This window comes from Asparagus officinalis, chromosome 5 (genome assembly GCF_001876935.1).
Source record: "Asparagus officinalis chromosome 5, Aspof.V1, whole genome shotgun sequence".
Lineage (NCBI taxonomy): Eukaryota > Viridiplantae > Streptophyta > Magnoliopsida > Asparagales > Asparagaceae > Asparagus > Asparagus officinalis.
In genome coordinates this window covers 87,413,335-87,425,923 of record NC_033798.1, presented here as the reverse complement: position 1 = coordinate 87,425,923, position 12,589 = coordinate 87,413,335, and the positions used below count along the sequence as shown (strand labels likewise).

Here is a 12,589-nt window from a genome sequence, read left to right as displayed (position 1 = left end):
GAAGAGAGGAGCGGAGACGTAAGACGGAAGGTCCGAACTCCGTGATTATTTGATTGTGTTTGAGTGTGCTTTGGCGTTCATTTATATTTATGTTCATATCTTATATCGCCATTGTGCATTGCCCATTATTATATCATCCACTATCTTGTTTAGATTATTTACCCTTGTGTTGTTTATATATCCTTGCACATACATTGCCTATATCTCATTATTAGGATATATCTTGTTGTTCATATTGCTTATCCTAGCTCATATATATTATTGTATTTCACACTTGCTAGGATAACTTGTTAATTAGTTTTTAATTGGCATAAAATCAGATTAGATTAGCATAAGACCCTAATCACCCCCCTCTAGGGTCTAACATCTCATTCATCACATCATATTTTAGATCTTGAGTCAAACAAGACCTAATCACACCACACGCCGTTCGATTCATCTTCTTCCAAACATTCTCTTCAATGTCATCTGGCTTATCATCTAACTCCAATGTATCCTCCAAATTCTGCACGTTCAGCGCATCCAAAACCTCGCATCTCCATAATCCAAAATTGTTTGTGCCATTAAACTTCTCAACATCTATCTTCATAGAGTGGATATTCAAACTCTGAATGGTCTTCGCGTCAGAAGCATCACCCTAGACACCCGAAGCACCTTCTTTCTCCGATATCTTTCTCAACGCACCAACGAACGAAGAATAGATCCAAAACAGAAAAGATAGAGTCTTTACCAAAAAAAAATCTCACCTTTATCACCAAACGAAGCCCTAGACGAGCCTCCAAATTGATCTACTCCTCCAAATAGCCCAAGCGTAGCCCGAGCTCTGATACCACTTGTTGTGCGCAGCGGAAATTTCGGCAGAGTTTCTGGTGCACAATAAGAGAGAAAGATCCCAATAAGAATTCTCGTCTCACCAAGGAGACAAGAATCTGAAGCGAATATCTCAACAAAGTGAGATATCGGCTCTTCCTCTCATCAGTTTGTCGAGGGATCCTAAAAATATTACAATGGCCACAAACACAAACAAACTAATTTTACGTGGTTCGACAAACTGCCTACGTCCATGGGGCAAGGAGGGGGGGATCTACTATTAGAGAGGAGATAATACAACTAGGGTTTACAATCACTCAATCTAAACCCTCACACAATTATCTCTCTCAAAAGCATAAAAGGACACTTTGCACGCCGCCGCACCCCCTCAAAATTGCACTGCTGCTGCCGCCAATTAATTCTCCCTTTTGCTTGCTCACCAGCCGCACAAAATCCTTGCTACCAAAAAAAAAACAAATAGGGTTGCTTCGATTTTTATAGGAGAGCACGAGTGCATGTGGGCCTGCTGTCACCGCTCATGCGCTCGTATGTGTGGCCCACCTATCCGCAACAGAACGTGGGTGTTTATCTCCTTACGCGTTCAAAAGTGAACGTGTGTGGCCCACGTTCACAATTTACTATAACTTTATTACTGTAACAAGCATGAAACCGGACACTGTTTTTTTTTGAAAAAAATATTATTGTATATCTACTCCTTTATACAAATGGGAGAACCCAAGATTTGCTATTCATATTACAGTAAATACTACAGTAACATTTTACTATAACTTTAGTACTATAGCAAGCATGAAACTGGATATTTTTTTTTAAAAAATATTATTGTATAACACGGGAATACTGTAGCATAAGCGGGATACTGTAGCAATTCAAAAAATTCAAAAAAATATTGTAATAGTTAAAAACGAGATTACTGTAACGAGAAAAAAATTGCCGTGTTTTGCACGGTGTTCACACTAGTCCAATATATGATAAAATTTACACGAGTAACTCTAAGGTATACTCCAACGCAAATGACAATAACATGTCGTCAAATTTTGGGCCGTGTTGAAATACCCATACCAGTTTGTAAACCCGATACCGTCTGGCATTGATATGCGAACTTCAGAATTTGTCAATATAATTACCACGATACCATACATCACCGGAATGTAAAAAAAAAGTTCGTTTTCATTTAGACCCTCTACATTCTTTTTATTTTTCGTCCTGAGGAAAAGACCCTCTATATGATTATTTTCCTACGGCTTGGGTTAAAGAAATCAAATTGCCTTGTATTTGCATGAATAAATACCAATGATTCCTTCCCCCAACCCACCCAGAAAGAAGGGATTGATTGCATAAAATCTGGCCAAACATCCTAGAGCACCCAACGTTCCTCCCTCCCTCCCACCCTCCAGCTGTCCCCAAGCCTACCACCCTCGACATCAGAACTAGTCACTATTGGAAACAAAAATTCTACAAATATAAAGCATAGGAGACCCAAAAAAAAAAAAAAAAAAAAAAATCCGACTTTCTTCTTCCTCTTCCTCCAATCTCTGAACCATGGATGGCTACAGCAGATCAAGATCCTCCAGTGATGGCAGGAACATGCAGATTGAAGTCTATGGCTCCACCAACAGGAGAGGAGGAGGCCCAGCCCCTTCTTATGATTTCAGGAGCTATAGCACTTCTTATGCTTCTTCCTCCTCCTCTGTTTACAACAACAACAACTATGGGATGCAACCCCCAAGAGAGTTAAAGATGAAGAAAGCAAAGAGCACTTCTAGTGGCTGGAATCTTAACGACCCAGAGCTCCAGAGGAAGAAGAGGGTTGCTAGCTACAAGGTTTATTCTGTTGAGGGAAAGGTCAAGGGGTCTTTTAAGAAGAGCTTCAGGTGGCTTAAGGATAGATACACCCAGGTTGTCTATGGATGGTGGTGATTAAAGATTTGGTCTTTCTGGTATATATCATAAATACCCATCTCATATCTTTCTGGGTTTTGATTGATTTGTAGCTGCTCAGATTTCATTAGGTGTCTTTGGTGTGTATTATGCTTGAAAAATCCCCCCTTTGTCTTGGCGTTTGGTTGTGTTTGGAATTTTGCAGAGATGTACCTGAATTTATGTTGTTCCCCTTGATCTTCCATGTAAGGTGTCTGATTTTAGTTTCGTATTGGTCCCCCAGAAGTTCAATGATTTGTGATGGGTGTTGTTAGTTTCTTGATTGTTTTTTTTTTCTTTCTCCTATAATTGATCAATTGATGATCTCTTAAGATATCTCTCGTCTTCGTGCTCTTTATTATTTGGAATTTTGTTTGTGTGATAGATGTTGTACGGTTTCTAAGGCCAAAGGAGAAATGAGAATAGTATTGTCCTTTGGTTTGGAGAACAGGGTGGTAGTTTTTCCCTCTGGTCTGCATATGTGCTAGGTATCTTGAATTTTTTGCAGTGCCCTCGTGTAGCTCGAATAGGTTTTATTGGTTTTTTGGATGTTTTAAAAACCCGACAGTTGACGAGCAATATGTACTAGATTCAACCTAAACTTGAAAGCTTGCATTGATATCCAGATTATTCTTGACAAGTGAGCGAGTAATCTTGCACCCTTCTGATTGAAATGATCCATTTTAGCAGTCAGGGAAAGGCACCATGCCTATTCTTTATTATTCTGCTTCACCCGGATCGTTATCCTGATCCTAAAGTTATTTGCTTTTTTCTTGTTCCCAAAGTAATGGAGCAAAGTAAGGGAACTTACTCTGGGTGTTCATTTGAACAAATTTAGTTGATCAGATTACCAAGTTCGATTAATGGGTGTGAAGCAATCAATCTGATCTTTAGGCGAGTTCAACTAGGAAACTAGCAAGTAGTAACTGTTGTAACCCCTCGAAGTCACATATATTCTTCTAGACAGTGCTCACTGCCCTACTTAGCGCCTACATGACCAAGAGGGCAGATTTTCCATGTTCATCAAGTGCCCTCCCTGTTATTATCAGACTCCTCTCATCAGGTGCTGACTCTTTTCATAGGAAAAATAGTCGGCACTAAATTAGAGGGTACTTTTCATGTTTATACTCGTCATGAGATTCATGGAGCCTTGAGCATCATCTCTGAACTCAGTTTCTTATATGATGACGACTCTGACCATCCATCTGTTGCCTCCTTTTTATTAGTGTATCAAGTCATACTGAAAATAATAAAACACATTGAACAGATTTCTGAATACCATAGTTAACTTCAGTTATGCCATGTTTTCTTGATATGACGAGTTCTGTAAGTTCTTCCCGCTGGAGTCACTGTCTTAAGCAATGCTGAGGAAGGCTATTTAGGTCTTATCAGTTCAGTGTGGCATATGGATTGTGTAGTTGACTAATTCTACAGAATGAATATGTGTTCACATGCAAACGTTTTAGCCAAAAAAAAATCTGCAGATGGGAATCTCTTTGTCCAATAAAAGTTATGGACTCCAATATAGGTTGATGTGCATATCTGCGCAACTTGTATGTGATTATTTGCACATGCAAAGAGATACATTATGGTGGTTACAGGTCGGATGATGTTACACTCTACAAGAAAGGTTTATATTAAAGTTATATTCTGTAGGACCACAAAGGATTACATGTAACCGTCTAACTTTGAAGTTTGAATCATACAGGAAATCGGATTCAAATTCAGGTACTAGATACCACAAGTATCATAATTATTTCTAAGTAACATCATCCTTTCGCGAGAAGTAACTTAAAATAACAGGTTCTCGAACCTAGTTCTTTTTTAGTTTTCCTATAATGTGTTACCATGCTATGTTATGCAGCACATCAAAACATGAACTGGGCAACCAAATATCAGTTTTTTTTTGGGTTGGAGTTTCCATGCCATCCAGCTAAATAAAATCCCACCCATGATTTCGAGTTTTGGCCTTGGTCCACAAAATAGTAGGTGTCCATATCCAAGTAGTTTGATCTGCTTATTGTCCATATCTGATCCATTAAGCTATGCCATCTATTTTTTTTGTCTTAAACACAAAAGATCAAGTTAAATATGGAATAGACTAAATTTTTGATAGGATGGAGTGTTTACTATCTTGTTATGACTTCTTGGTCTAGTATTTGGTATTTTCATCATTTTATTGAATTGTTACATCTTTCTTGATTCTGTTATAGATTTGATCTTGACTTTGGCTGTGAGCGAGTAAAGTTAAGCTATCAGAATGTTGCTTTATTTGGAAATGCTGAAGCTACTACAGTCTACAGCGCTATGCGCTGTGGTCTATCGAGCTATTTGTTGTCATGGTAACTCCACAATGTGATGAATTGAAAGGTTGTTGGTGATCTACATCTTTTATAAGAATTGTTGCTCATTTGTACTTTTTTTTTCCTCATCAGTCTTATCCTTTCAGCTAGAATTAACACAACTTGGTTCATCATTTTAATTTCGAGTGCAATAGCCTTCTTATAGTTCCTCTGAACATTGCCTGTATCTCTTTTTCCCTTCCTGTTTTAGCAATAGTGCTGCTCTTTTTGTTCGTCTGATGACACACTTTGATATTTAGCTGTTTCCACTCTTCTGTGATGTGCAGGCTATTTTCGGAATATACTTATTTGCGAGAATACTTGTGTATTTACGATGGACTTGTGCTTACAGGCTGTGAATCATGTATTTTATCAAACTCTAGACCCGTTCTAAGCTGATCATATTACATGTGTACTGGACATTGTTGGAATATAATTGTGATAAATCGTTCCTGCACGCTGCAGAATGCTTCCTTGCCTCTTTTTTTCATCCTTTAGCAGTTCTTTTTTGCATTGTCATGAAACAGCTAGATTTCTGATGCGTACTTTTGATGACATAAACGGAGAACTTCAGGATATGGTATATCTGTATTTGAGTGTTCTTTGCTGGAGGTTAATAATTTCTTACACTCGTTGAAGAGGATAATCACACTGCAGAAAGGTTGTGTATATAGGTACAGCTAAAAGTTGTCTATATATGTTGCTTTGTCTTCCATTATCTTGTTTGATATTCAACTCAAAATCTTGATCTTGATTAAAAAAAATGCCGTACAAACTGTGTTATTGGATTCTGTATGAGTAGCTGATTTCCTTATAGTGTTGCATACGTTTTTATTGGTAGTTATTCTTCATATGCAGTATTATTTTTTAATTTGCCATTCAATTTCCAGCAAAACCAAAAGGCCCTGAAGTAGCAAGAGTCCCTGCGTAAAGGCATAAAGCCATGGTGATAAAGTCAAGAATACTTGTAAATTAAATCAAGGGAAAATTTTCAAAATGGACCCCATTAGGAACTTATTTTAAAAAACGGCCCATTTGAAATTTATTTGTCATTTTTGATCTAGTTTCAGCCGCCTGGCTGAAACTGGATCGGAAATTGCAAATAAAGTTTGAAAACTTCATGGGATTTAAAATCTCGTGAAGTTTAGTGAGTGATTAGCCAAACTAATGAGAAAGCCATCTAGCTTCACGGGATTTGAAATCCCGTGAAGTTGTGAAGTTGCAGGTGTAACTTCCAGAGAGCTCACGAGTCTCTGCCAAACGAGCCTCCTACGTCACGTGATTTGAAATCCCGTGAAGTTGCAGGTTACCCACAAACACGCACAGTCTGTGTGCATGTTTCACCTAATGAGCCTGTAAATTTCACATAATCAAAAACTTGTTGTATATAATAAAATTTCTGCCTCATTCACAACAATATACATGAAAATCCAACCATAAACATCAAATTTGCCGCATATATATTGAATTACAACAATATACATAAAATTCAACTGTAAATCAAAACCAAGGCCGTACCTAGGAATTTTGGGGCCCAAGGCGATATATTAGATGAGGCCTAAGTGATACAACTCATAATAGATTTTATCTCATTCTTCTTACCTTTTGAGCTGCAAAATTACTAATTAAAGTTTTATATTCAATATTTTCTAACATATTATTTTCAATAGATAATATTGTTAAACCATTCAATCTATCTTGTAACATGGTCAATCTTAAATAAGATTTTAGTAATTTTAATTTTAAAAAACTTCTTTCAGCGGAATCAACTGTTACGGGTATAGTCAATAATACATGATAAGCAATACAAGTATTTGGAAAAGAATCTAACCACTTTATATAGTACAACACTTCAATTGGGCTATTAATCTCTACTTTTAAAATTTTTCTAAGCACTCATGTGAATTTTCTTTTCTTCATAGTTTTTATTACTAAAAACAAATTTATCAAGAGCTCCTTGTTGAGATCAAATTAATTTTTCAACTCTTTTTCTTTTTCTTTTCAATTTTTAACAACCACTTTTATATTTTTTATTAGGCATGCTTTCAAAATATAAAATAGCAAATAGAAAGCTTTCAATGCATATTTATAATCTCTCTAATTAAGCATAAAATTAATATGAATAAATGATAAAGAAAATTAAATAGCTTTAGTTAGAAAGATAGAACCGTTGAGATTGACGTTTGGTGGCGCCGTGGCGGCGAGAGTCGAGAGAAGCGGGATCGGATTCGCTATTCAGCCTCTTGGTTACAAGAATCAAATAATAGGACACCAGAAACTTAATACAACCTAACAAAAAACCACAAACATCACCAATTTCGCCAATCAAAAAAATTAGGGAAACTCTAAGAACCGAGTACTGGCGATGCCATAGACTTTTTCGCTGGAGATGAGGCCGTTGGTGGCTCGATTGCCCTCGGCGATCCGCTGGAGGAGGTTCAGGTTCTTGACTTTCTGCTGCGAGTAGATGACGGGGTCCTCGCTGACGTTGAGCTCTGACTCCGAGGGCTCCGATGAGTCAATGATGATCGATCTTGAGAACGCGGTAGTGTTGCTTGTATCGATCCCTACCGATGAGATTAAGATAGAATCGCTGCGATGAGCGAAAAAATTAGTCCAAGGAGAGAAGATTTAGGGATTGGGGGATTTGAGACATAGAGAGAGAGAGAAAGAGTACTGCTCGACTTCATAGGCGGCTGAGGATTTGAGACAGAGAGAGAGAGAAATAGGGTTAGGATTTAGGCTGTAAGTGGCTTAAAAACTTGTGGGTGGATGGGCCTTACCTAGGATGAGGCCCAAGGCAGAGGCCTTGACTGACTTATGGTATGGCCGGCCCTGATCAAAACAATACACATGAAAATCACATATATAAACAAAAATCAATCCACACAAGCAACAAATTTGAACAATCTAATCACATATACTCTTGAAATTCATAATCATACTGTAAATTTCACATACATCCTAAAACTCCTCCCCTATTTCCTCTCCCTCTCTTACCCTTTGCCCTAACTCTTCCCTCTTGTCCCCACCCCCTCTGTCCATGCTGATGAGCCTCGATGACATGAGTATCTAGTTGTGTATGAGGCTGAGAAGTGCTGGCTCCATCAGCATGCGCCACACTATGAGAAGTGCCGGCTCTATCATCACGCGCCGCCTTTTGACCTGTCCTACGTCTTCGCGTGTACACTTCACCAAATTGGTGTGACCTGTCCTAACATCCATCAAACTCGTCGACATGATTTTTATAGAACACATTTGCTATTCTCTGTCTGATCCTATTGAAGGTCCCTAACATTGTTGGATCTTGAATCTCATTAATATGTTCATTTATATTAACCTTAATCTCATCAAAAGCATGGATCTGTAATTTAATCAATATTATAAGGACCATAAATTTTGATACTAGTTAAAATAAATTTTTGGTATTTTAAAATATTTAATCATGATTTTAAAAGAGTAATTATATTTTTCTCGAATTTCTACAATTTTCTATGATTTAAAGTCCAAGCTTTATATTTATTTAAATGATATTAATATTTATAAATTAATTTTATGCGGTGAAAATTTATGGAATTAATCCGTTGTGTTATCGATACTATTACATATCATTTTGAATAATATGTTATAATATTATTACTATTATGTATTATTTCATGTATTATGTTATATTATTAATTACGTATTATTTGTGTAATTTATTGTATTTTTTTCTACAATTACGTATCGACTATCATATTAGTACAACTGGTACATTTTACTGTGTATATAATTATTCTATAATTATTTAATTTTAAATGTAAGTAAATATATTTTATTTATTAATTATTCTTGTTTAATTGTACAATATGTGCATATTTCGACTGTTTCGTATCAACTGTTGTATTAGACAACATGTACGTTTTTAATTATAGATAATTATTCTGTAATTAGTTTAATTTATTAATACCCGATATTTATATATAATTAGTTTTTGTTTAAATTTTCTTAAACCCTAATTCCCCTTAATAAATAAATACGTACTATATAGTATAATACTTATATTATTTAATAATCTATATATGTCTCTTCCTGGTTCACAAAAACCCGTCGCCGCTCCTATTTTCTTCTACTCCTCTCTCGTTCTCTTCTCCCTCCGATCTCTCCTTCGCCGCCTCGATCAACCTGAGCAGCGCCGAGGCGTGTCGCCTCGCCTTCACCACCACCGCACCACCACGAGCTCCGTCACCGCCATCCTGAAGCTCGCCGTTGCCTCGCCGAACGTCGTGCCTCCAGCCTCCGGACTGCCGATCGCCCAGTCCACAGCCTTCCTCCCGGTGCCTCAGCCCACACCACGGCTCGAGACCGGCCCTGCACCGGCTCGAAACCTGACAGCTTCCATCGTCGGGCCCCAGACCAGCCGGGAGGTCGCCGCAAGCACAACCTTTCCACCACGTAGCCAACCACACCGCGCCTGCAACATCGCTACTGAGAGCCTCAAGCCAGCCGTCGTCAACCTCCCTCTCCCTACTGCTGGCCTGACCGCCGTACCGACAGCCCCACACTCCTTCTGCTGTCAAAACGAAAAAAAATATAAAACAAATTAAGGAGTTAGAAAATTCAGCCTTGATAAGTTGGCGGAGCAAGTCGTGATATCACTGCCCTATGAGATTAAGGACCTGGCCTATCGCGCCTTGGTGTCAGTTTGTCTCTCTCACGACCTAGCCGGTAAAAAAACCCCGGAATCGCGGCCTCTGCACATCGGGCGTGAGAACACAGAGTCTTATGCATCAGATGAAAATGGTTTGCCCAGTTAAAATGTCAGCGAAATTTCTTGGGGAGGTAAGAGAGTAGAGAAGAGAAGGCAGAGTTTAGAAATTTCCTCTTCGGTTGGTGTGAATCTGAATGAGCTCCAAGCCTCCTTTTATAGGTGATTGAAAGGTGTAACCCCCGCTGAATCAAGGGACCGTACGCACGTTAATGCTTCCGTTACCCGCATGCAGCCGTTACAAAATGTGTAAAACGTTGCAAAAATGAAGGCTTGAGAAGCAAAAGTGTCGGCTGCGGCGTGGCGTGCGGGCGACGGCGCGGCGTTGGCTGAGCGGGTCGTGGCGAGCCGTCGCGGCGGCGTGCGAAGGCGCGGCGTGGCGTGCGTCCGCGCGCGTGTGTGGTTAAGAACCGCAAAGGCCCACAAAACCCAAAATCACTATTCAGCCCCATATAAGGAGCAGAACCATTACTATACCCTTGTACTATTCATCTCATTTTCCGATGTGGGAACTATCACAAAGGCAAAATTGTCTTTTCTTAACAAAATATCTAACAGTCCCCCCCCAAAAGGCAATATTGACTGAAAATAATAAATCAATAAATAAATCACAGAATAAATATAGGTTGGGCAACCTTTCGTATCGTGAATTCGGGAGAGGTAGCTCTCGGCTTTGAACCTTTCCTTAGTGGGTTCATCGCCACCTGAGGGACATAATGGACTAGGCCTTGAATTAGGCCCCTTTAATCAGGTATTGATGAAAACACACACAATACGCTTCATCTATTGAGCAAAGCGGGTTGAGCGTTAAAGGCCATGCTCACAAAAAACCGACTCATGAGAGTTTCTAGGGGTCAGCCCTGTCCCCCCCAACCGCGGCCATCACGGTTCCTCTCACGTAGGTAAGTCCTCAAAGGGTACTACAGCTGTTTATTTAATACCCCCCACAATACACGCGTTGGACTTATTAAGAGTAAAACTCAGCCTAGCCAGCTGTATCATAAGAGCATCGTCACCATAGAGAAGGGGTAGTAGCAAATGCTACATAATGATATATAAATATATCTAGGTCGATGCTCCACACGAGAGTCACTTGTCCAGCTTGTTTCTACCACATTGAACCGACATTGGGACTACGTCTCCAAATAAGGGTTGGGTTGCCGCTGTCAGTGACCTCATTTATGGGCTTAACCCCATCTCCCTCGATGAATCCAGAACCACACTCCTGGATAATCCCTTAGTCAAAGGGTCAGCAAGATTTTTCTCAGACTTTACAAAGTCCAAGATCACAACTTTGCCTAATAGGCGTTGTACAGACTTATATCTTATTTGAATATGTCTGTTATGTTTTTTATTTACATGTACTTGCTTTAGAAGCTCTATGGTAGATCTAGAATCAGAGTGAATGGAAATAGGAGGAGAGGGTTTAGGGACCAAAGGAAGTTCAGATAGAAGATCTTTTAACCATTCGGCTTCTGTGCAAGTAGTATCAAGAGCAATTAGCTCAGATTCCATGGTGCTCCTGGCAATTATTGTTTGCTTACATGATTTCCAGGATACAGCAGCACCACCAAAAAGAAATACATATCCAGATGTAGACTTTACACTGTTGGAATCCGTGACCCAATTGGCGTCACTATACCCTTCTATAGCATCAGGGTAACCAGTGTAAGTCAAGCAATAGTCAATTGTGCCTTTTAGATATTTGAATACTCTTTCTAAGGCAGACCAATGATCTTTGCTAGGGTTGCTAGTATACCGACTCAGTCTCCCTACAGCATAAGCTATATCAGGTCTGGTTCGGTTGGATATGTAAAGAAGAGATCCAATCATCTGAGAATATTTTAGTTGGGAGACAGGTTCACCTTCATTCTTCTTCAAAGGTATAGAAGAATCATAAGGTGTGGAAACAGGTTTAGAGTTATGAAAGTTGAATTTGATTAGCATTTTATCAATGCTATGGGAAAGACTCAAAGATATTCCTCTAGTGTCTCTAGAGATTTTCATTCCAAGTATCATGTCTGCAAGACCTAAGTCTTTCATATCAAAATTTTTGGAAAGATAATCCTTAACCTTTGAAATTAATTCAAGTGTTGTTCCAAAGATAAGGATATCATCAACATAGAGACAGAGAATGACATAGTCATTGTTTATCACTTTAGAATAGACACATTTATCGTATTCATTCACAGTGAAGCCATATTGTGCAATGACGTTGTTAAATTTCTGGTGCCATTGTTTTGGAGCTTGTTTAAGACCATACAAAGATTTAACAAGCTTACAGACTTTGTTTTCCTGACCCTTGGCAATGAGGCCTTCAGGTTGGTGCATATAGATTTCTTCATCTAAATCACCATTCAGGAAAGCAGTCTTGACATCCATCTGATGTATGATAAGCTTATGGATAGCAGCAAAGGCTAGTAATACTCGGATAGTTGATATTCGGGCTACAGGAGAATATGTATCAAAATAATCAATGCCCTTTTGTTGAGTAAAGCCTTTAGCTACTAATCTAGCTTTAAATTTATCTATGGAACCATCAGCTCTGAGTTTCTTCTTGAATATCCACTTACAACCAATAGGTTTACAACCTGGAGGTAAGTCGGTGAGTATCCAAGTATGGTTTTCCATGATAGATTTAATTTCATTATCAATGGCTTCTTTCCAGAAAGGAGATTCAGGTGAATCCATTGCTTCTTGGAATGAGCTTGGATCACCTTCAACAAGAAAGGTAAGAAAGTCTTCTCCAAAA

The 12,589-nt window shown here is 38.8% G+C and overlaps 1 protein-coding gene across 2 annotated transcripts; it reads left to right on the top strand.

Moving 5' to 3' along the window:
• On the top strand, nt 2,202-5,694 carry LOC109840054. 2 transcript variants are annotated; one of them, XR_002246792.1, is made up of 3 exons: nt 2,202-2,768; nt 4,962-5,118; nt 5,378-5,694. XR_002246792.1 is itself a non-coding variant. In XM_020408550.1 (2 exons), the coding sequence occupies exon 1, from the start codon at nt 2,371-2,373 to the stop codon at nt 2,746-2,748; it is 378 nt and encodes a 125-aa protein (XP_020264139.1). In that variant the 5' UTR covers nt 2,202-2,370; the 3' UTR covers nt 2,749-2,768; nt 5,378-5,672. The 2 variants fall into 2 exon arrangements, 1 of the variants encoding a protein (XP_020264139.1); XM_020408550.1 differs by lacking the exon at nt 4,962-5,118 and having other exon boundaries at nt 5,378-5,672.